This window comes from Spermophilus citellus (genome assembly GCF_964194105.1).
Source record: "Spermophilus citellus genome assembly, chromosome: 3".
NCBI classification, from domain to species: domain Eukaryota; kingdom Metazoa; phylum Chordata; class Mammalia; order Rodentia; family Sciuridae; genus Spermophilus; species Spermophilus citellus.
This window is the reverse complement of record NC_138184.1, coordinates 72319378-72344472: the sequence shown is the minus strand read 5'-3', so window position 1 is coordinate 72344472 and position 25095 is coordinate 72319378. Positions and strand designations below refer to the sequence as shown.

Genomic DNA, 25095 nt, shown 5'->3' with positions numbered 1-25095 from the left:
AAAGGGCTAGTGGCTGTGGCTACATGGTTAAGAACCCCTGGGTTCAATTTCTGGTACCAAAAAAAAAAAAAAAAGACTCTCCTGCAGCTGCCCCAGGAGCCTGGCAGCAGAACCCTGAGATACTAAAGGTGTGAGAACCACATCACCTGAACTAAGAAGCTGTAGGAAATGGAATTAACACACAGAAATGTCTGTTTTCATGTGAAGCCATGTGCTCACAGGTATCAGCAGGGCACTTTCTCTGTGACATGCTCTCTAGAGCACACTCTGTAGATAATGTGCTAGGGTTAACAGATGCTGTGCAAATGTTCAACATCACTAGCAATTAAGAGAAATGCAAATTAAAACTACGCTGAGATTTTATGTCACTCCAGTTAGAATGGCAATTATCAAGAATATAAGTAACAATAAATGTTGGTGAGGATGTCAGGGTTTGAAAAAAGTACACTAAGTACACTATACATTGCTGGTGGGACTGCAAATCGGCACAACTACTGTGGAAAGCAGTATGGAGATTCTTCAGAAAACTTGGAATGGAACCACCATTTGACCCACTTACCCCCCTCCTCAGCATATATACAAAGGACTTAAAAATCAGCATACTAGAGTGACATGTCCACATCAATGTTTGTAGCAGTTCAATTCACAATAGCTAAGCTATGAACCAACCTAGGTGCCCTTCAACAGAGGAATGGGTAAAGAAAATTTGGTAAATATACACAGTGGAATATAACTCAGACATAAAGGAGAATGAAATTATGGCATTTGCCAGTAAATGGATGGAACCAAAGACTATCATGCTAAGTGAAAAAAGCCACTCCAAAAAAACCAAAGGACAAATGTTCTCTCTGATAGATAGTGACTCACAAGGTGGGGGCAGTTCACTGGATTGAACAGGGAGGAGTGCGGGGGAAGGGAAGGAGGACGGGAATGGGAAAGACAGTAGAATTAATTAGACATAACTTTCCTATGTTCATATATGAATATACCACCAGTGTAACTCCACATCATATAAAAATAACAAAAATGGGAAGTAATACTCCATGTATGTATGATATGTCAAAATACATTCTACTGTCATATATAACTAAAAAAAAAAAAAAAAACCACACACACACACACAAAAAAAACAAAAACAGGTGCTATGCAGAAGAGCTGTAAATGTCCATGGGAGAGATTGTATCTCAATCTACTTTTATTTCCCCACACCCAGTATTGCTTTAAATACAGAAGCCACTTCATAAATACCTAAAGAATAATAGTGATTTTGAGCTGATTCCATATGAAATCAGAACTCAAGGAAGAGAGAGTAAAATACCACAGAAGCCACTGCAGTCTGTTCTCTAGTTGTTTTGCAAACTAAACTGCTAACTCTGCACACAAAAAAATTTGACTGGCCTACAGAACAGATGTCAACAAGCACAAGTCACAAACACGGCCAGGAACCATTCAAAACAGTCTCTTCCATGTTCTCCTTATATCAACAAGCCACTCAGTAGGGTGGCTCAATGTAAACTTCCCACAATGGCATGAGTTGGGTGATACAGTGCTGCAGGAATAGATCTAAGGTTCTCTTCAGCTTTAAAATCTATAAATTATTTTTAATTCAAAGCTGGACATTTAATGCCTTCCCATAAAGGAAAGACTTTTATCATACAACTCTCAGGGCCTACCCTACAGAAAGCTGACTGGCCTGCTAAGGCCCCATACTCTGTGCATTCACCTACATGGTCTGGATCATGGTCAGGTTCCTCTCTCATTGGTCAGACAGGAACTGGGGCCAAACCCTGGGCCTCCTCAGTTACCTCATCAAAAGGTTTGGTGATACTGGTCTCTAACTGCCAGTCCAGGGTCCTCCACACCTTCAGACTGCGGTCATCAGCTTGAGAGGCAATGTATTTACCAACGGGGTCCCATGTTAACCCTTTCACCAAGCCAGAATGACCTCTAAGAGTAGCAAGAATTTCTGTGAAGAAAAAAAAAAAAAAAACAGAAGAAATTTATACAGGCATTACCTCAATGAAAAACAGTAACTCTCTATATAAAATACATGAGCCATAGTGGGTCACGGAATAGAAATCCAAGAGAAGGGACTTAAGCCCACCTGGGCACAAGCAGAAGAGCCACCTAGGTTGATCTCCACCAAAGCAAATAAAGAGATTACTGCATCAAGGAGGCAGATACCATGGATTCCATTCAGCCACAGCTAATACTCTCAGTGGGGTCACACATGTCCCCAGAATGACAGGCAATAAGAGAGCTAGGCCTGGGCCAGAGCTGCCAATTCTGCTCCCACATCTTATCTGCAGCCAGCAGTATATGCCAGGGCTGCCATTCATGGACAAAAGTCTATGCCAAGTTGGGCTATGACTTGAGTATTTCTGATGTGAGCAGCCCTAATAAGTAGCCCTAATAGAGAGAGGCTGAGCAATTTAGGGGTTTGGGCCCTGGGCTAAGTGACTCTTTTGTAAATCATTAAGTAAGACAAAGAATTGCACAATAGTACCTCCTACAGATCTGTAATCCAAATGCTGTACCAGTCTCTAAAACCCCCTCTGTGATCAGACTTAATGTCGCCACACATGTCAGTGGTGAATTTTAAAGAAAACTGAAATGACTTGGATCCATGTCCATGGATGATAGATTTTGGCCCATGAGGAAAACATATTCCAGATACCAAGTGGGAATATAAATATTTTATTAATTATAAACTTTAACACTAGGCCAGGTTATGCCATCTCTTATGACTTTAAGCACCATGAATAGGAAAAGTTCATTTTTTGCACAATAAGTTTTGTGTTAACCAGCATCTGCTCAAGGGCTTCAAAGGAGACAGCAATTAAGCTGAGGCCATAGCCTAGAAGAAGAGGGGCAAAGCATGTGTGGGAGTTGAGGGTCCTCAACATTAATGCCAGCACTCAGTTACTCTTTTTCTTTAGCATAAATTTCTTTTTAAATATTAAACAAACGTAATTGATAAAGAAAAAAAGACCTGGTTTACTGAAGAGACACAAATCCCAGGCTACTATGATACACTTGCTGCCACCGAGATTAAGGAGACAGAGCCCACTCCCCAACCCCACTCTAGTCACCAACAGGCAGGACTTCTGGGAGCAGCCCATTTCTGCCATCAACCAGCAGGGAAAATCCCAGACCTGGAAATTTCACGGCATTCCAGATGACGACAGTGTTATCCACGCTGCATGAGGCTAGCCAGGCATCATGGGGAGACCATGCTACATCCATTACATCTAGAAGAAGACAGGGGGCTTGTGGTGAGATCTCTTACCTGGAATGCACTTGGGTAAAGGTAGGCACTGAGCAGCAGCCTTTTCTGCAGGCTGGGCTGATTGTTCCTGGGATTTTCATGTCTGAGGACATATGACCTAGGACCATCAGAACTAGAAATTTTTTAAAAAACCAACATGAAAAAATTCCCCACTAAGGATGTTTAATTGGTTATAAAGTTTAAAGCACCTAATTGACCAAAATGCCCACTCCTTTTACAGACAAAGCAACAAGGCATAGCTGAGAGCTTGGGTGCCATGTGGTATCACAATCATATATTAGAACCACAACCTGACACTTCCTGGGTCTGTGGCCTTTGGGCCTCCTCCTCAACTAATTTGTATCTTTACTTATAACTGGACCTTCCTCAGAGAGCATTCTGAGTTCAAAACAAGACATGGTAGGGAAAGCACTTAGCAGACTTCCTGGCACATAGTGAGATCAAGAGCTGCTGACTATCTGAATGAAGTTATCTTTAGGCCCTGCTATTCTCATGACTTGGATCTCACCTCTGGTGCCAGGAGCATGTCTTTCTTATGGAGCTCCCAGAAAAAATCAAGCATCACATTAATGCTCATTTCTTTGTGACTCGGTTTTTTCACCTGTAACGTGTGGATTAAGCAAACAACAAACCTACTCTCATAGGATTATTTTGAGGATTAAACATGACAATGCCATAGTAGAGCACCTGGCACACATCATGGCATCAATAAAGGTCAGGCATGATGGTGATGACAACCACACCCATCTTGCTATCTAAATGTGAAGGCTTGAGATCTTATTTCCTTTTCTAACATTGGTGCCTCAGGAAGTCAATAGTTATTTGGTTCTTTCCCAAGAATTTTTTCAAAAAGAGGTATAAGCTAAATATTCAAAATTTGTATCAGACCTTAAAAAAATCTTTAATAGCAGCTTAATGCAATTTTTTCACATTCTATTGTGTTCTGTGGATCACAATGTGTATGCATGCACTGATATGCTGCATTTCATATTCTAATCACCTAAGAGGACTTCACAACTTCTTTGATTTTACTCTACATCCTATACCGTTGAGAACACTCATTACTATAAACAGACCTAAGTTATCACTGAAGAATAATTGGTTCCAGTTTTTCATGCTACCATGTACATGTGCCACTCTCCATACTCTAGATTATTTCTCTGAGATTGATATTCCAAAGTGGGAATCCTGGAAAGGATACCTGAAATCTTCAGGTCTGGATTCTCATAATACTGCAGAATGCTTTTCAAAGACCTCTGTGCCTTTATATTTCTATGTACAATGTCTGCTTCAAAATTCCCTGTTAAGAATAGGATTATGATTTTTCCTTCTAATTTATTAAGTGCCTTTTAAACTTTAGTTTTAATTTGATTATTAATGAAAGTGAGGCTTCTTCATGTCTGTCTACTATATAAAAAGTCTTTTTGAACTAATTTGATCACGTCTTGTGACTAATGGAAAATCTTTCTGTGCATTGGGTGTAACAAATATAAATGTAGTGTTTACAAAAATGAACAAGAATTTTCTCTAGGACTTTAAGAGTCCTGCAGATGCAAGCATATAAATACCAATATTTCACTGTAGTACACAAGTATAAGAGCGAGATGTAGTCGGATGGGAACCTAGAAAGGATATATGATTACATACAAAACATACATTAGCTACAAACTTCACCTATTCACCTTCCCATATTATCATAATTTTACATAGTAAAGTCTGTTATTCTCCTTTGTGATTTCTTCTATTTCCCATTAACCTTGAAAAATGTTCCCTCTGCTAGAGTTCTGATAAATATTCAATTCTACTTTCACCTGGTTTAATTATTTACAGTATTTATCTCTTTAAAATCGCAGATTTATTTTTGGTGTATGTGAAATTTAGTAACGTTCTAAATGAATTTCTCCTCAATTACCAACTGCTTAATGGTTAGTATGTTACATGAGGGAAAATTTATCCCCCCCGGCCTTTTTTTTTGGTAATGGGGATTGAACTCAGGGCACTCAACCACTGAGCCACATCCTCAGCCTTATTTATAAGAGACAGGGTCTAGGTGCTTAGCGCCTCGCCATTGCTGAGGCTGTCTTTGAACTAGCAATCCTCCTGTCTCAACCTCCTGAGCCACTGGGATTACAGGTATGTGCCACTGCGCCCAGTTCCCTTTTTGATAAGTAATGCCTTGGTGGTGATACTACAATTCCTTAGATATATTGTAGCCTCCTCCAGTTATTAGTTTTATCCAAAACCCATAATGTTTCTATCACTAAAACTTTGAAAGTTTTCATCGGAAACATTACTTATCTATCCAGTGGCTCTTTGAAGTCACTGTCCAGTTCTGCAGTAAATCCACATACATGGCAAAATTTTCTCTCTGAATTCCAGGTTTGGAGCTTCTGTCTCCAAACGGTATACCAACCCCTTTCCTTCTGTGGACTGACAAAAATCCAAGACCCTTTATTCAATTTAAATTTTCGGTCACTATTCTCATCATATTTGCTCCCTAACAAATATGTTTTTTTTTGTTCCAAGATGATGATTCTTCTAAGGCTAAACTCAAGGCTTTGGGTTCCTTAAACTTCTTGTTCTCTTTCAACAACCTTGGCTTCTACATTCATTTCTATGGTCATGCCCAGAAGACAGATCATGGCAATTCCAACTCTCCCACACTCAAATAACCACCATGCTAAGATCCATTGAGGCTACATCCTTCTACTCTCTGCCACCCCTGTATACATACTCACCTTTCTCCTCTTCTGAGATCTCACTATCATTCCTCTTTTCCTTTTGTGTCTTCATAGGTGCCTGACAAAACCCAGCCTGGTACAATGCAGACTTATCTTTCCCCAGTCTTTCTTGAACACCCTCCAACTAGTTTTGACCCAACACCATGAATACCATCAATCAATCATACTTGTTAAGGCCGCCTGTGGCGTCTATGCTATCAGGTTCAGGTTCAGGTTCAGAGTGTGTTCACTTCACCTCAGTGAACACATTACTCTCTTTCAAACACTCAACACTATTTTTACTGGCCTTTTTCTTAGATTCCCTTGCTTGTTTCATCTCTACAAACCCTGGCTCCATCTTTGAACTGTTTCAACCCAGAACCTTCTCCTGTCTTCAAAATCTCCTATTTCCAAATGCCTACACAGCATGTCTCTCACACTGGCAAATTTAATATGTCTAAAACCAAAATCCAAAAGCATTTCCCCTAAACAAAGAGACTGCTTCATCTCAGAGTATGAGAACTACATTCATTTTTTTCCTTATTCAGGCCAGTGTATGAACCTGTCTTTATTCTTCTGCTCCAATACTGTGTCTGATCCACTAGGAAATCTACCTCTGACCACTTCTCACCACTCCCCAGTAATGACCGAAGTCTGAGATATAGACCTACATTATGGTAATAGCCTCCTCACTGATCTCCTTGTGCTGTGCTTAGCTCCTCATGATATAGACTCATATACTTGCCAAACGTCTCAACTTCCCTAACCTAAACCCTCCTAAGCCTTCCCATCTCCATCAGAGGAGCCCTCAGTCATCTCAGTGGCTTTCCAAACAAATCAAGCACATACCTGTGCTCCTGTTCCCTCTGCCTGGTTGTCCCCTCACCTTTTTCTGGTCTCCCCTCAGATGTCACCTTCTCATTGAGGCCTAACTTTGAGAATAATGCTTATAATGGCACCTACTTCTTATTGAGCTCCCCGGTACTCATCCAAGAGCTATCTCCCTAGTGCTCCTCTTCAAATTTCCTATATGACTAGATTATGTCTATCCTTTTATAAGAATGAAAACTCTTGAGGGAAGGGCCTGAAACACATCATATACACAATAAATATTTATTAAATGGATGAGCAAATATTAAATGTGAAAAAAATGTATTTTATTTAGTCTATTTATAAAGTGGTCATTTTATATGACAAAAAGGTTTGTAGTGGTATGATCTCAGGTGTGGAAGTACATGCACCCAGCCCAGCTATCTGGGAAGTTGAGACAGCATGATTACTCAAGCCAAGGAGACTGGGGCCAGACTGGGCAACATGTTGAGACCCCATCTCTTAAAAAAAAAAAAACAGATAAAAAAAAACCTGTTTGTGGTTTAAGTCTCAAAGATCTCACACATTCTTTTCTTCTTCTTCTCTCTCTCTCTTTTTTTAGTCGTAAAAGGACACAATACCTTTATTTTTATGCAGTGCTGAGGATCAAACCAGTGCCTCACATGTTAGCGCTCTACCACTGAGTTACAACCCCTCATGCATTTCTTGGTAGATTATTCCTGGGCATTTATAATTTTTTATCCTATTATGTAAGGGTTTTCTTTTTATTATTAGATATTCTAAATGGGTATTAGTAGTAAAAGATAAATAATTAAATTTGTTCTTATATGAGGCCCTTTTTTTATTTTTTTGAGACAAAGTCTCACTGAGTTCCTTAGAGTTTTGCTAAATTGCTGAGATTGTCTTGAACTTGAGATCCCCCTGTCTTAGCCTTTAGAGTCGCTGGGATTACTGGCATGCACCACCATGCCTGACTCATTTTTATATTATTTCCCAGTATGTCTACCCTCTTGATTTCTGCTTAATTGTACTGCAGAAATCCCAGAGAAGCAAAACAAGTGATAGTACCTACTCTTGTCTTTTCTTGACATAAAAGGGAATCAGGATAACCTGTGAACTATTTGCCATTGGTTTTTAAAAGACACAGAGTCAGGTGTGGTGGTACATGTCTGTAATTCCAGCTACTCAGGAGACTGAGGCAGGAGGATCCTAAGATTGAGGATAGCAACTTTGTAAGACACTGTCTCAAAATAAAATGAACAGGGTTGGGAATGTAGCTCAGTGATAGAGCACTTGCTTAGCATGAGGAAGGTCCCGTGTTTGATCCCAATACAAAAGAATAAATAGATAAATAGACACAGAATTTGATTATGTTAAGGAAATAGCTTTCCATGGGCATTTAAAAAAAAACATATTTATTAGGGACTGATAATTCAGCTGTGGCAGTTGAGTTACATAATATTATTTTAAAAAGAATAACCCTCTTAATAATTATGGGGCCTTTCTAATTCAACCTCCTTCAATCTCCTTGTGTTATTGTTTAAGTTATAGTAATAATTTCCTTACTCACAAAATTCTTTCATTATGAATCATGGTTAATTATAATGCATTTCTATTTTCAAATATTATAACACTTAATAGTATCATTACTGATTTTTATTCCTTCATTCAAGTTAATCTGTGCCTCTGTTTCATTGTTAGTTTTTATTAGGTTTTGGAAATCTTTGAAGAATAAACTTTTCTGTGTTCTGTACATATTTTCTTAAAAGCTTGAAACAATGCATCAACAAGTAATCTAGGTCCAGAAATCATATTTGAAGACACAGTTAAACTACTGCATTGGATCTTACTCTGTTTAGGTTTTTCCTCTCCGTGGTTATAAATTTTGAAAGCTTATTTTGTTTAAACTTATTAGTTTAATCGAATAAAATTATACTGTTCATGTTTTTCCATCTAGGTTAAATATTTTTCTAGACCTTTATTTCTAATTTTGCTGGTTTTTCTCTCTACTCACTAATTTACTATGTCAAGGATGTATTTCTCACACTTTGCTTTTCAAGGACCTGGTCCATTCTTACTCGTTTATCTCTTAATTTCACTGATTTTTTTTTTCTTCTTAAATGGTTTGGCCCACACCTGCTAGCAGGACCAGTGAATAAGGAGTGGCAGGTATCCCAATTGAAAGTAACCAAACCTACCTGCCTGTTAAAGGAGATCCATAGGGTTTTGGGGCAATAAGAGGTGCTGAAGTTAAGGCTGGACCTGAATCTCAGGTTAGGGGACCCATAATATTTCTTACTTGAGATCCCAAGTAATGCTTGAACACCCTCTTAGACACATGTGCCAAATTCCAGAGAAGCCTAACTAGGTTGCTATAAAATTGCTGTGAAATAAATAAGGGCAAATTATACATTTTTGTTATTATTAAACAATAACACAAGGCTACTGCTTCAGCTTTTACAAAGTAAACTTAATCCATGGTTAGGAAGAGACAGGTATGTTCACCTTTACATTGTTTATGGAGTATTTACGGAACATATGATATACAGCTAATGAATAATATATAGCCAATGCCTCTCAAATCTCTTATTCCTGCTTGGTCTTCTGTAGAGTTCCAGGCTAATAGTTTACTGACATTTCCTCCTCTACCTGCTCAAACCTAGTCCATCACACACTAAACTGGTGCCCATTCCCATAAGCCTATTGCTCTTATGGTCTCCATAGTGGATACAGTTGGTTATGCAGACACACAAAAAGAAATCTATATCATCTCTCACTGGGTTTGTCCTAAGTAGTTTCCAAATCTCTCTCTTCTCCTCTCTATCCAAAGATCACAGGCCTTACAGTTTTCATATGAACCACTGAAACACTCTCCTTTCCAAGAGCTATCAGAACAACCTCTCTCTTTCATGATGAGTAACACCCTCACTAACAGGGCACATGAGCCCTATACACTTGGCTAGCCTGACTTTGTGCTACTCTCTTCTTTGTCTATAAAAGATCCAACCAGGATAATATGTTTCTAACTTACCATTTATACTAAGCCTTTGTCACTATTGCTGCCCTCCTGCTTGGGCTTCAGTTCATTCCTGGGCTAGACCACAAGCTTCCTGAGAGAAGTATAAATTGTATTTATCTGGTACCCTGGGGCCTGGTCCTAAAGTGCAAGAGCTTTTAGACTATTACAGATTGACCTTCTTCCTCTTTAGTTTTAATATAACACATGCCTCTTTCCATACATTTTGCAAACATACTTAAGAAATTTTCCTTGGGTGCCTATGGGCTAGTTTCTGGGAAATAAAGTATGCTTACAGATTTAATGATCCAGTGAAGAAAGTACTGATTCAGTTCAGCAGGATGAATAATAAGATGTGGAAAGTTTTACATCAAAGATAAATATGTATTTCATGAAGGGAGAAATAGGGGACTAAAGGCAGTTGGAGGTTGGCAGGAGAGTCAGTGACTGCACAGACCTTGAGAGACAAGGACGTGACTGGTGGAGATAGGAAGCACAGCCCAGATACAGAACCAAACGTTCACACTGGGTTCATAGAGGTGCTGCTGAGGATCTGAGGGATCCACCCACCCCAGAGGGCAGCCCTACTCACCACCTGAGTGACTCCGGAGAATGGAAACACACCGCCACTGCTCCACATTGGCAAGCTTACCACTGGAGCCGAACACAGTACTGGGCCCAATGTACCTGTATAAAAGAGGAGTCAGACAGGCACTCATGGAGTTCTTTGAGCCCTGTACAGATGTGTCCTGTAGCACGGCTTATCATGGCAGACACAAGAAAGTAAAAATAGACAAAGATTGGAAAGCACCAGGTTACTGAACAAAAGCAGCTAATTAGGTAACTTGTGATCCATGCAGTTGATGAAATACTACACAGCCATTGCAAGTCTTGCACAGGAAATCATATACAATGATACCACTAATGCAAAGTTTAAAACTGAGTAGAAGGACAACATAGAAAAATACCTAAATATCAAACATGGCCTTTTAAATGATGGGATTATGAGATACATTTTTCCTTTACACACTTTTTTACTTTTCCAAATTATGTACTAAATGTTATTTATGTTGACTATTTAAAGTAGCAAAATAAACAGAATGTTGAGGCCCCTACTAATGAATCAAATAGCCCTGCCCTATCACCAAAGGTGGAGAAACCACAAGTGTCAGGTACTAACTCTTTTCAGAAAAGAAGTTACTTGAGGCCTAGTGGAGGCAGCGTGAGCCTCTGTGAACACCTTTTGCTCCTATAAAGCTCTGTACCAACTCAGAGTCTGTGAGGCAGCCCAGTGGGTCCAAGGAGGTGGCATGCCTCTGCTCTCAAAGCCCCAGCCATGGGGTCACTCTGGCTGAACAATGGTATAAGGTCTGGTGCTGCAGCCTGACTGACCCAGAGTCACCAGGGGAATTTATCGTGGGACATAGTTGCAGGACCCATCCTGACACACTTTATGCCTGGGGGTAAATAAAATTATAATTTGCCTGTTAGCTCATTTTAGGTGCAGGGCTGGGGCTTCACGCCCAGGGTGAAGCTGACAGAAAATGAAGCAAGTGGCAAAGAAGGTGGACACTGGAAACCCCATTTTGACCCCATCGAGCACCTTGATTTTAGCAATTTATATGTTGGGGTTCCATGTGAAATTCCATTTAAAGAATAAAACAAGTGAAACCATCATGTCAGCAGCAGAAGGGCTTACTCAGGTGGAAGCCCTGCAGCCCTGCAAAGGAGTGGCTGTCCAAGTCAGCAGCAAGGCCAGAGGTCTCCAGATTTTCTGCTATTGACCCATGTGCACTTCCTGCTACTTATTAAGTTAGGAGCTCTGGGGACTTCAGCACCAGGGTGGGAAAAGTGACTTAATAAAGACCAGCAAAGAAGCTTCTAAAAATTAAATGTGAAGAAAGGAAAATGATGCTTACGTAGCCCGCTTCCACACCATAATCAGTTTGTCATCTCCCCCAGAAGCTAAATACATCCCACTGTTTGACCACCGCACACAGTTCACACATGCTGGGAAGAAAAAAAAAAATAGGGTGATGAAAATCCAATAGTCACGCCCATTTGCTCTATGCAGAGTTTGGCAAGATGTGAAGGGTTTATAAAATCTAATCTATCTAATCTATTTAAGGAATCTACTGTGTGAGAGCCCCAGAGAAACAATTCAGTCAGAGCACTAACCTACTTGTTCTATAACAAATTATGAGAACATTCTGGAGGGGGAAAATATGCATAATCTGAGAATTCTTAGCTGAATGAAATAGAACTGGAGGCTTATTTCTATAAAAAGTGATAAATCTCATTATTTTAAAAGAGCTATCTATTGGTGAGATGTTATTTTTGAACAGAAATTATTCTCAAAATAAAAATCTGTATTAAAAAGGTCAAGATGCCTTTTGCAGAAATTTTAGGGCAGCAGTTTGGCAGAGTATAAAACTCTGAGTTAATCCTACTTGTCAGAGTCAGACCTTTTAAATTTGGATTTTATAAATTTGTCAGCAATGCAGATTTGTCGATTCTACACTTATAAATTAAGACCAGCAGAAATCCCCCATGACTCTGCTAGTTCAGAGCCTCCAGGAACAGACACAGCTCAGCCTTTGGAAGACATGAAATGTAATAAGCACTAACAAAGTTGTAGCCAATACACGGCCTGTGAGTAACTTGTGCTCCAGGTCCAAGGACACTGAGAGGCATTTTGGGAGGACAAGAACACACAGAGCAAATGGCTGACATCCAAAGGCCATTAACTGTTAATGGAGCATCTCAGGGGTGAGACATTATGGCACTACAGCAGGAAAGGAAACCAAAGCACTATCCAACAGCCTAAAGAGTCCTGGCAGAGAGCCTTGGAGTGATACAGCATCAACCTCAGACATTTTGGTAAGTTGTCTCTTATACACCCTTCCCAAGGACACTATTGTGTCCAGGTTGCTGGCCCCAAAGCCCCATGGAATCAGGCAGTAACGACTCATGAGCAGGAAATCACCAGAGGTACCTGCAAACTGTCCAAAGATGGTTCTGTGGGCGGGCCGAGTCTTCTGCTGAATAACTCACCCAGGTGTGCAGCCAACATCTGTGCCTTCAGACAGCAGGCCGAGGGGAGTTACCGCCGCACGGGGCCTTATCTTTCTAATTACAAACACATGTGCTAACCTTGGGCACTCTGCCAACACGCAAAGCCTGCAAAGGGCCACTCTGTAATACCTAAGTGATTGTCCATCTGGCAAAGCATCTTGGGAATATTTTCATCCTTCTCGTCATCCTCCTGGAGGACTGGAGACATATTCCAGATCACAACCTTCCCAGAATCCTGCCCTGAAATGAAGAAGCAAAAATAGTTCAATGTGCAAGGAGTGAAAATTTGATACGGATATATAATATTAACTATGGGAAGTCCTCACTTAGTTTCCATAAGTTGTAATTGACTAGGTCTAAGAGGTTTGAACTTGAATTACTCATGCAAAAAGGTGAAGAAAAACAAGTACTCATGGGAATCCAAAAAAGAATGGGCTTAGTACTAGCTGAGACCAACCTGACTTTATGAAAAGAACTCTTGCTAGAAACCAAGGAGACTGAGTTCTGGTCTGGCCTCCTAATTCAGGAGGGGCTCCTAGAAGGTTCTCATCCCTGTCCTGGACCCAACTCCTTATCCCTAAACTGGAGAGGATAGAAAGCTGATGTGCCAGACCGTTTTAGGTCTGTATACCCTAGAGAGCAAGGAGAAAAGCACAGTCTGACCAGGATTTTCCTCCCTTCTTCAATGTACTGCCTGGAATCCACGTTCTTCCAGAGCTGACTGGACACTCTAAACCCAAGTTTGAAATGTACCCTAAATACTTTGCAGTCACCTACAGATGGGAGATAAACCTAAAGAAGGAATTCAGGATTCCTATGGTAAAAAGTTAATGTACTGCTCTGCTGAAAAATATACCTGTGCGTTTTACTAATAATTTCGAAGATTTCCATCACTAATAACTAACACAAGCACAGTTCCTCATTAACCTGCTGACACAGAGGGGAAAAAAAATAAAGAATACTTTAAATACACATGCCAAAGTGACAATGAAATGCCTGAATTTCCTCTTGGTCAATAAGTAATAAGTAATAATAGTAAGACCTTGCTATTCTGAGTTAGGTGAAAGATATGTTGCCCCTGTGGATAAGAAACCACCCATTTCTCCCTAAATCTAGCACTCTTATGTGAGGCTGCAGGCTCTTCTCCCAGTACCCAGGAAGCAGAGAAAGGCCTTCCTGCCCATAGCTTCCCTGTATTCCCTTTTTGCTCCCTGTCTCCCAGGAGAAGGTTCTACTGCCAACCCATCCTGCGGCACCTCGCCTGAGAATGCAAACACAAAGGCACTCTAGGGGCTGCCCAGGGAGGCCTGGCTGGAAAGTGAGGCCCTGTTCTGTGGCAAACCTGCTGGGGATAAAGGTACTGGGTCCTGCCACTTCCTATCACGATGTATACATCTTGTAATGGGATAAAAAATGGCTGTGATTTTCCAAACAGAGCAAAGTTACTGCAACACTGCAACAGACACTGAATGAAGCACACTGACAATACTATGTATCATATCTTCAAATGCCATGGGCATTCTTACTTGCCCACAATGAACTCTCACTTTAACCTAACTGAATTCCTTTAACCAGAAGATGGGCTAAATTATTATCTGATTATTATTACTTAGCAGTTTAACTATCCCTTCCCCTTTTTAGTCAAGAAAACCCCTGACAGATCTCTTGCCTCTGGGAACTGGGCTTATGTCCAGGGTACCACCTGCCTCTCTATGCTCAATAAGTCTGGCATGGGAATGCAAAATTTATTTATTTTTAAATATTTATTTTTTAGTTGTAGTTGGACACAATACCTTTATCTTATTTAAACATATTTTAGCCATGTGGTGGTGCATGCCTGGAATTCTATAGCCACTCAGGAGGCCAAGGCAGGAAAATCACAAATAGAAGGCCATATTTGGCAACTTAGTGAGATCCTGTCTCAAGATTAAAAAATAAAAACAGCTGGGGATATAGCTCAGTGGTAGAATTCAGTACTGGAAAAAAAAAGTTGCATATTTTAAACTGAGTCACATCTATATTGAAAAAATAACAAATTAACTCTTTACCGCTATCTTAACTAAGATAACCAGGGGAAGCAGAGCAAGGCAACAGAACTGTGATGCTCTCCCAGGCTCACTCCATAAACATACCTTGTCCTCCAGTTGCGAACTTGGTCCCATCAGGGTGAATATCAACTGAAAAAATCGGTTTGCCTAAAAACAAAGAAGAAAAAGCACACACATCTAAATTGGCATTTTATTCACTGGAGAACAGCAACAGACACTGAATTTTAAAATACTGACTAGTCATGTACTATCTTTAATTCCTGTACCTCATACAAAATAACAGGCTACAGGTAAATTACACACAAGAAAGTATAGTAATCTATTAGTTTCAGTTAAAGTCTAAGCTGTGGAAAGACTCTGAGCAACATTAGATAGTTGAGGGTCCAACATTACATCAAAGTATTCTGTCATTGAGAATGACTGAGCATTTGTCTGCCACTTTTTGAGGACATGGGATTAAAAGCTCTGAGTCGCAGGTACTTAATAAAAGGAGTATAAAGCTATACCTGCTGGCATCTCCCTGTCTACCTTTGTCTATGGGTCTGCATTTGGCTGATAGCCTGGAAAAAAGGACATTCTTCATCCTTTCTAATTGGCTGTCTGAAGCTGAGCAGGACCAGCAGCTGGCTACAGTACAGAGGCCCCATCAGGCTTCTGCTTTTAGAAAGCCTTCTTGTATGTTTTCATGGCATCAAAGTCCACATCAAGTCTGCTCCTCAGCATCTCTGGTGGAACCTCCAAAATTATGTATGTTCAATGTTAAATCAGATGTTCAGTTGCTGAGGAGATAGGGCTGTGGCTAGTTCTTGGAAGCCCCACAGGGCCCACTGTGAAGGAGCCCATGGCTAGAGGGTGGTCCAGACTGGTGAAAATGCTATAAGTAGACTGAGTAAGGTAATCCAGGGGCCTGGTGTCTGGTGGGTCTTTCACCAACTCCCTGATCTGCTTCCAGGCCAAGAGCTTCAATATCAGTTGCTACTGAGTTCACCACAGTTATCTTCAGCATTTAGCACAATGCCTGGTGAACATCAGCTCTGTAATATTTATTCAGTGACAGATTAGATGCATGACAACAAACTGAGCATAAGCAATTGCTGACATAGGCAAAGGGTATTAGTTAGCTTTTTGTCACTGTGACCAAAAGTGACCTTGTTATGACCTGACAAGACCAATTTAAAGGAGGAAAAATTTGGGGCTCATGGTTTCAAAGGTTCAGTCTATGGGTGGCTGACTCCATTGCTATGGGCCAGAGGTGAGGCAGAACACTGGTGGAAGGGGACAGCAGAGGAAAATTGCTGCGGCCAGGAAGTAGAGAGAGAGGGTGAAGGGCCAGAGAGAAGATGAATGCTTTCAGGGCATACTACCTCCTCCAGCCACACCCTACTTGCCTACAGTTACCACCCAGTTAGTTCATTCAATATAGGATGAGCTGATTAGGTCACAGCTCTCATAATCTAATCATTTCACCTCCGAATATTCCTGAATGAACACAGAAGCTTTTGGGGAACACCTCATATCAAAACCATAATATCAAGAATCACTTAATTGAAGATGTTGTCTGTCACCTAAGAGGAAGCAGTGTGGACACTGGGATGAGAGTTACCAGCTTCAGAATCATACAGCAAGGTGAGAGTGGGGTAGGAGCAAGTGGAGGCTTCCCAAAGCTGTAAAGTCTGCCAGAGCTCCCACACAAATGTGGAAAATCCAATGCTGGTACCAAAGGCAATGCCTAGCATGGGTTCCAGGCAACACCCAGCTCACCTCATCTTCCAGAGGACCACAGTTGTGCAATCAAATCAAACATGAGCTTCTACTAGACAAGAGGAAATACAAATTTCTTTTTACTAGTCATTTATGTGATAGTAGGAGAAATAGCTATGCAAGGCCAAATACAAACACCTTAGTTGTCTCAGAGAACTAGTAGAAACCCTTGGAAAGTGTGGAAATCATACACGTTCTATCATCTCTAATACGTATTGAATGATAAAACAACAAAAGCTACCACAACGGGGCCCTGTTATCATGCTGGTAGGCCCTAGCCTGGTCCCTGAGTCCCTCAGTGACTTCAAGGCCCACACCTAAGAGCGAGAGCTCTATAGAGACTGGTCAAGCTCAGTCAAAGCAGCTGTTCACCACCTTCCTGAAGTACAGGCAGTATGCTCAGAGCTGTCCCAAATACACAGGAGACTCAGCCCTAGTCTGCTCCAAGTGTTAATCCCAAGGGGTCATGAGACAAGCCTCCACATAGCTTGTGTTCTACCCAGCTTTTAAGGAGCAGGTCTGATAGTTGACGTACTCAGGTGGGAGGCAAGAGAGACTGTAAATCAGTCTTGACAGGCCAGACATGATAGATCCTAATTAGTCCTATCTTAACCCTCAAGAAAGAACTCAAGAAAGCTGGCATGCCCACACCTTCCTGGGCCCCACACTTTCCACAGGCTAAGGAACTGGGAGGAGAGTGATTACTTTCTTGTTCACCTAGGGAAAGACCTGAGAAATGAGAAAGGACATTTGGGGACACAGGCTCAGCTCTGCTCCCTTGATGGCTGTGCAGAATGGTGAGAACAACTGTGCACCCAGCACTAAGACCTAAGCTGTGAGTCCTGCTAGATACCAGGGGGCAGTGAAAAATCAGCACCACTAAAAATCTTGTGAAATTCAGAAGAGAACACTTCACCAAGTGTGGTCAGGATAGCAAGAGGCAGAGACTGGGCCCCACCAATGCAACCACCTCTACTGAAGGTCTCATGGTAAAGTTATGATATGCCAGCCCCTAGGAGAGCCAGAGTCATGCTAGGGCATGTCCTGTGAAACACTACATTTCCAAGGCCAGAATCAATCCTCCCCAGCCCAGGACACGCTTTTGAGCATTTGCCCCTCAAATTCTATGGGAAGCAGAGCTCAGGTATTCTCTAAATCTTAAACTATCTTCTGGAGTAAATATCCCCCCTCCTTCTTTTTTGCTACATTATAGTTGTACATAACAGTTGGGTTCATTCAGACATGTGTAAATGCATGGAATTTAATTTACCCATTTCACTCTCTGGTACCCTCCCCCTGCCTCCGCATTTTTCTTCTTCTATTCTATGGGTCTGTCCTACACTCATTTATGTGTCACTGTGACCAAAAGTGACCTTGTTGTGACCTGTGGTGTTCCCCAAAGCTCACATGTGAGACAATATGAGATATTTCAGTGGTGAAATAATTAGATTATGAGGTATGGCCTAATCAGTCCTTTAATCCATTGATATGGACTAAGTAAGTGGTAACTGTAGGGAGGGAGGGACTGGCTAGAGGAGGTGGGTCACTGGGAACATGCCTTTGGGGTTTATATTTTGACCCTGGTAAGTGCAGCTCTCTCTGTTTCCTATGCCATGTCCTGAGCTGTTTTCCTCCTCCATTCTCTTCTGCCACAATGTTCTGCTTCACCTTGGGTCCAGAGCAATGGAGTTGGCCACCTATGGACTGAGATCTCTGAAACTGTGAGCCAAATAAACCTTTCTTCCTTTAAAATTGCTGTCAGGTTTTGGTCATAGTGCAAAAGAGGTGATTAAAACAGTGCTTTACAGATATATATAAAGGTGGAATTTACTGTGATATAATATTTATACAAGCACAATAGCAAACATCTGTCAAATTCATTTAGCATTCCTTCCCTTTCCTTTCCCATCCCTCCTCCCTCCCCCTTAATCTCCTACTTCGCTGCTCATCCCTCTATGATATCAGACTCCCCCTTTTCCCAGCTTACTTTGCTCTAGTTTCCACATATGAGCAAGAACATTTGATCCTTGATTTTCTTTTTAAAATTTTTTGGGGGCTGGGGATGTGGCTCAAGTGATAGCACGATCGCTTAGCATGCGTGAGGCACTTAGTTTTATTCTCAGCACCACATAAAAATAAATATGTGTCCACCTAAAACTAAAAAATAAATATTTTAAAAAATATTTTTTTAGTTGTTGATAGACATTTGTTTATATGTGGTACTAAGAAATGAACCCAGTGCCACACACATGCTAGGCAAGCACTCTACCACTGAGCCATAACCCCAGCCCTAATCCTTGTTTCTGAGTCTAGTTTATTTGACTTAGCATGATGTGTTCCAGTTTCATCTTTACCAGCAAATGCCATAATTTTATTCTTTTTTATGGATGAGTAAAACTCCATTGTGTATATATACTACATTTCTTTTTGGGGGTGGGGGGAACAAGGGATTGAACTGCGCATCTGGGCTCACTCCATATCTTTGGCTATTGTGAATTGTACTGCTATAAACAATGTGGCTCTATCATTACAGGAGGCTGATTCTGGTTTTGTTTTTTTTTTTATAATATTAAGGAGTGGGACAGTTGAGTTACATGGTGGTTTCAGTCCTCATTTATTTATTTATTTTTTAGTTGTTGATGGACCTTTGTTTTATTTATTCATTTATATGTGGTGCTGAGAATCCAACCCAGTGACTCATGCATGTGAGGCAAGTGCTCTACCACTGAGCCACAATCCCAGCCCCTCAGTCCTCATTTTTTGAGGAAATAGATATTTCTGACATTCTCCTTTTACACAAGGAGGAGAAAACAGGTATGCAGAGAGATTTGGAAAGTTGCCCAACACCACACAGCTGCCTAGTAGAGTCCAAGCACCAGGCTTCACAGCCTGAGACTTTAGATACTATGGGATGCTGCTCAGCAAAGTGACACAATCTGGAGTTGCTATGAGGGTAGAAATAATGCTGTCTAGAGGGAACAAAGGAAAAGCCCACAGGCATAAAGCAAAGGAGGGAGGGACGGGAGATAGAACATGAGTGTGCTAGTAATCACTTTGGGTCCTGATGATCTGGTATAGGCTTTTGGACTTGCTGAGCTGGACACTTCAGGCCTGTGGGCTGCTATATGGCAAACTACTGTTTGGCTACTTCAGCAGGCTCCAACAAGCCACAACTCCCTAGGATTGCCACTCTTGTGTACTTCTCTTGACTTGAATTGGCACTAGCTCTGTGACCTGCTTTAACCAAGAGAATATGACAGATGGCAGCATAGTTCCACTTTTGCTCTCTAGAGAAATCCAGTTGCCATATAAGGAAGCTAACTATCTTGAGACCGCCATGCTCTGAGGAGGCCCAAGCTGGCTACATGGAGAGGATTGAAGCCAGCAACAATGAGAATCAAGACTCTAGACACAGGCAACTGAGGCATTCTAGCCTCAAGGTGCTTGAGATTTCCTAGCAGATTCCGTAGAGTTGAGATGAGTTGAATCCACTGAGCCCTGCCAAGTTGCAGAATCATAAGCAAATAACAAATCATTATTGTTTTAAGCCAGTAAGTTTTAGGGTAGTTCATTATATAATAAAAGATAACACAAAATATTATTACATTTGCTTTTCTGCTTCAGTTGACTTAACCAAAAGGTTTTATGTGATGGGAGCTAAAGTCTTAAAAGACATCAGGGAGGAACATTCCCTTGGCTCTTGGGAGTGCTTTTTGCCCAGAAGTCTGTGAGATGTATTATATTAGTTTCGTTAGGAAGCATATCAGAAACACAGTCCACCCTGATTACTCAAGAGTGCACAGAGGCTTAGCCAGGCCATGCCTAGGACTCAACTGCACAGGTGCCAATTATGGCCTCTGACCTTCAGAACACATCCATTCACAGTATAAACACAATGCCTTCCTGCCCAGTCCACATTTATGGATGGCAAAGTAAAGATATGCACAGTATAGCCCTTGCTCTCAGGAAGCTCCCAGAATTAACAGACGATCACACAAACCTCACTGGTAGTATGTCCAGTGACAAACAGCTACATAGAAGAAAGCTACCCAATAGCCTAGCACTTGACAACCAAATTGAGTCCCAAAGGTCAAGGGGAACCAATGAAAAGAGCATGGGAAGGAATTTCAGGCAGAGGGCACATAGCATGGAGTCAATAAAAGGCCTCATACATTGCTGCAGAGAAGAGCTCAATATAGATGGGCAAGGTCTAGCTGTGAATGTAAATATATCTTTTGTTATGTCAACTCTGGAGGTAGTTGGCAACTCACCCTATCATAATTGTGCTGTGCCACAGGAAAAGTTCTTTTGACTAGCCAAGGTGAAAGATTTTTTTTTTTTTAAACTCCATTCAGAAAGCCCTTTTAGAAAGGGTCGCTTCCTATTGACAGGATATGAGTGTCTTTCTTGGGACCCAAATGAAGGAAGTAGAGAGCCAGCACCACACCTTTGTATGTCCACTACTGTATTTTGTCTATCTGCTGTATTACACTAAAGAAAGGAAACATGTTGCCAGTTAAATCAATCATAGCTTTCATCAAGATGCATCCCACTATAAGAAATGTTAAAACATGGAACAGATGCATCTTAGAAGCAATGTGAGCTAGCATTTTAGTCTGTCTCAAAGGGTGCATTAAAAAGGAGTTTTAAAATATTATGACCTGGGGGCTGGGGTTATGACTCAGTGGTAAAGCGCTTGACTGGGTTCAATTCTCAGCACCGCATATAAATAAATAAAATAAAGGTCCACTGATAACTAAAAAATATAAAAATACAAATACAAATAAAAATTTAAAAAGAAGAAGGAAAGATCAGCCAGGTGCAGTGGTGCACACCTATAATTCCAGAGGCTCAGGAGGCTGAGGCAGGAGGTCACATATTCAAAGCCAGCCTTAGCAACTTAGTGAGACTTTGTCTCAAAAAAAAAAAAAAAAAAAAAAAAAAAAGTGCTGGGGACCTGGCTCAGTGGTTAAGCACCCCTGGGTTCAATCCCTGGTATGAAAGAACAATGGGGCTAACTCCTGACAGAGTTTACTGAGGTCACTGTAAAATTAGGATTTATGGCAACAGGTTTCTCAATGTATTTCAGAAATTCCATTAATAGCACAGGTGGAGTTTGTCCAGAACCCATATTAACATAGAACTGACTTTAGATGGAACCCCCAAACACCTCAATGAGATGGTCACCGATAGTTCCAGAAAGGACCATCTACATTCAAAAACTCACCCCCCTCCCAATGTGGAGGAGGAGTTAAACATTTGATTGGTGAAGACTGTAGAAGGCAGATTCCAGTTCTCTTGGCATACAACAAATACAATACATTTGGAAGTAACACTACTTTTCCTTTTCTACTAGAAGATGACCTACTCTCTCGAGTGTTCTTTGCTTTGGTCTTACTTTATTTTCACTTTTAACAAATTATTTTGCTTGGGTTTTCATGTTTGGCTTTAAATTTTCTTTTCTTGGGACACAAGAACCAAGGTTTGAAGCTTCAGTTCCCCACTCTCCTGTGAGAGTTCCACAGATATTTAGTATGGGCTCTATAAGTCTCTTGGCTTTTTTTTTTTTTTTTTTGGGATACGGGATCTGATTATGTTGCCCAGGGTAGCCTCAAACTGGGCTCAAGTGATCTGCCTCAGTCACCCAAAAACACACTAGCCTTAACTATAGGCATGTACACCACTGTGCCCATTTCTTTAGGTTTTTATATTCTGATGGCTATGTAGACTGGACTAGAATATGCAACGTGAACATTCTGCTAGAGCTTAGGAAAATTTAAGGCTTTTGCCCACGGCACCTTGTTCCTGGAAGCTGCCCGACAGAACTTAGCTTTAATAAATATAGGTAAATTCAGAGATAAAAGTAGGTAAATATAGCCAGCCATGGTGGAACATGCCTATAATCCCAGCAACTCAGAAGGCTGAGGGAGGAGGATCACAAGTTTGAGGGCAGCCTCAGCAATTTAGTGAGGTCCTAAATAACTTAGCTGAGATCCTGCCTCAAAATAATAAAAAAGACTGGGGATGTGGTTCAGGGATTAAGTACCCTGAGATCAACCCTGAGTTTAAAAAGTGGATAAATGTTTGAAACATTTATTTTTAAAAAGGAGTTAATGAGCTAGGCTTGGAGTTACATGCCTATAATTCCAATGACTTGGGACGCTAAGGCAGGAAGATCACAAGTTTGAAGTCAACCTCAGAAACTTGGTGAAACTCTGTCTCAAAATAAAAAAAATAAAAAGAGCTAGGATACAGTTCAAAAGTAGGCTGCTCCTGAGTTCAATTCCAAGTACTGGGGAAGCTATGAAACAATATTAAAATACAAGTTAGATGTAGATGACATAATCCTATATGTAGAAAACCATGAAGATTCTACAAACAAACAAACAAAAAAACCTGTTGATGGAACTGGGGGAGTAGCTTGGTGGTAGAGCATGTGCTTATTAGCATGTGTAAGATTCTGGGTTTACTCCCAGCACTGAAACAAAACAAAACAAAACTATTAACATCAAGAAATAAATTCAGCAGGGTTACAGGACACAAAATTAAATAAAAATCAGTTGCATTTTTATATACTAACAATGAAAAATCTGAAAAGGAAAGTAAGCAAACAATTCCACTTACAACAGAATCAAAAAGAATAAAATACTTAAGAATAAACTTAACCAAGGAGATGGAAGATTTACATTGAAAATTACAAAACACGCAAAGGAAATTAAAGACATAAATAAGTTGAAAGGCATGCCTTGTATTCATGTATTACGAGACTCACTATCTTTAAGATGTCAAAACGACTACAAATTTCGTGCAATCCCTATCAAATCCTGACAGCAAGTTTTGCCCCCCCCCCAACCCATCCTAAAATTCCTATCTTAAAGAACCCTGAACAGCTAAAAAACCTTGGGGAGGGGGTATGAAGAGGAGGGGGTTGGAGATCACACACTTTCTGATTTCAAAAGTTATTATAAACCTACACTAACCAAAACAGTGTGGGATTAAACATACTGACAGATATACAGGCCAATGGAACAGAACAGGAGGCCTAGAAACAATCCCTTTATATGGTTGGTTGATTTTTTTAAAAAAATTGTTTTTATTATTGGTACTGGAGACTGAACCCATCCATGCTAAGTACTCATTCTTCTATGGAGCTACCATGCCAGCTGGGTCCATTATTGTTATAAGGGTGTCAAGACCATTTAATGGGGCAAGGACAATTTTTTCCACAAATGTTTGGAAAGTTGCACATGCAAGAGTAAAGCTGAACCCTCACCTAATATCACATACAAAAATTAACTCCAAATGTATCAAATACTTACAAAACTTAAAACCATAAAACTCTCAGAAGAAAACAGAGAAAAAGTTTCATGACATTGGAAATAGCAATGACTTTTAGATATGATAGCAAAGGCATACACAATTAAAAAATAGAACTTCATCAAAATTAAAAAATACTATGCATCAAGGAATATTATTAGTGGAGTGAAAAAGGCAACCCACAGAATGGGAGAAAATATTACAAATGACCTGACAAAGGATTGATAACCAGAAAATATAAATTCTAAAACTCAGCAACAAAAATTTAAAACCCATTTCAAAAATGACACAAGACTTGAAAAGACATTTGTCCAAAGAAGATACACAAATGGCCAAGAAGTATAAGATGCTCAGCAGGGCATAGTGTACCTGCCTGTAATCCCAGCATCTTGGGAAGCTGAGGCAGGATGATCCCCAAGTTGGAGGCCAGCCTCAGCAACTTAGCAAGGCCCTAAGCAACTTAGCAACACCATATCTCAGAATAAAATATAAAGTGGAGGGTGGGGAAGACTGGGGATATGGTTCAGTGGTTAAGCTCTTATGGGTTCAATTCCTGGTACCAAATAAAATAAAATATAATGCTCAATATCACTAACCATTAAGGAAATGCACATCAAAATCATAATTCAATATCACTTAATTCCTATTAGAAAGGTTTCTATCAAACTGTAAACTAACAAGTGTTGGCAAGAGTGTCAAGAAATTGGAAATTGTGCACTATTTGGGGAAAAGTAAAATGGTGAGGCTATTAAGGAAAACTACTTTGGTTCCTCAAAAAATTATACAAAATATAAACATAAAACATAAAGATACATCCATGTCTATGCAGCATTATTCATAATAGCCAAGAGGTTGGAAACAACTCAAGTATCCATTGACAGAAGGACAGATAAACAGCAGTGACATATCCATACGATGGAGTCTTATTCAGTCCTATAAAGGAAATAAATTCCAACTCAAGCTACCCTCAAAGGCATTATGCTAAATGAAACAGGCCAGTCACAAAAACACAAATAAGTGTAACTCCACTTATATGAG

General features: G+C 40.5%; 1 protein-coding gene across 4 annotated transcripts in view; it reads right to left on the bottom strand.

Moving 5' to 3' along the window:
* The window catches only part of HIRA (histone cell cycle regulator), a 101121-nt gene that overhangs the window by 62621 nt on the left and 13405 nt on the right, over positions 1-25095 (bottom strand). For 3 of the 4 annotated variants that reach the window (XM_081287828.1, XM_081287829.1, XM_081287827.1), the window contains exons 2-7: positions 15064-15126; positions 13061-13171; positions 11776-11866; positions 10449-10543; positions 3156-3251; positions 1806-1966 (exon numbers count right to left, since the gene is read on the bottom strand). In XM_081287828.1, the coding sequence (XP_081143954.1) occupies positions 1806-1966; positions 3156-3251; positions 10449-10543; positions 11776-11866; positions 13061-13171; positions 15064-15126 (617 nt within the window). Of the gene's footprint in view, positions 1-1805; positions 1967-3155; positions 3252-10448; positions 10544-11775; positions 11867-12851; positions 12986-13060; positions 13172-15063; positions 15127-25095 lie in introns of those variants that run through there. The other variant, XM_081287830.1, reaches the window with a different exon arrangement.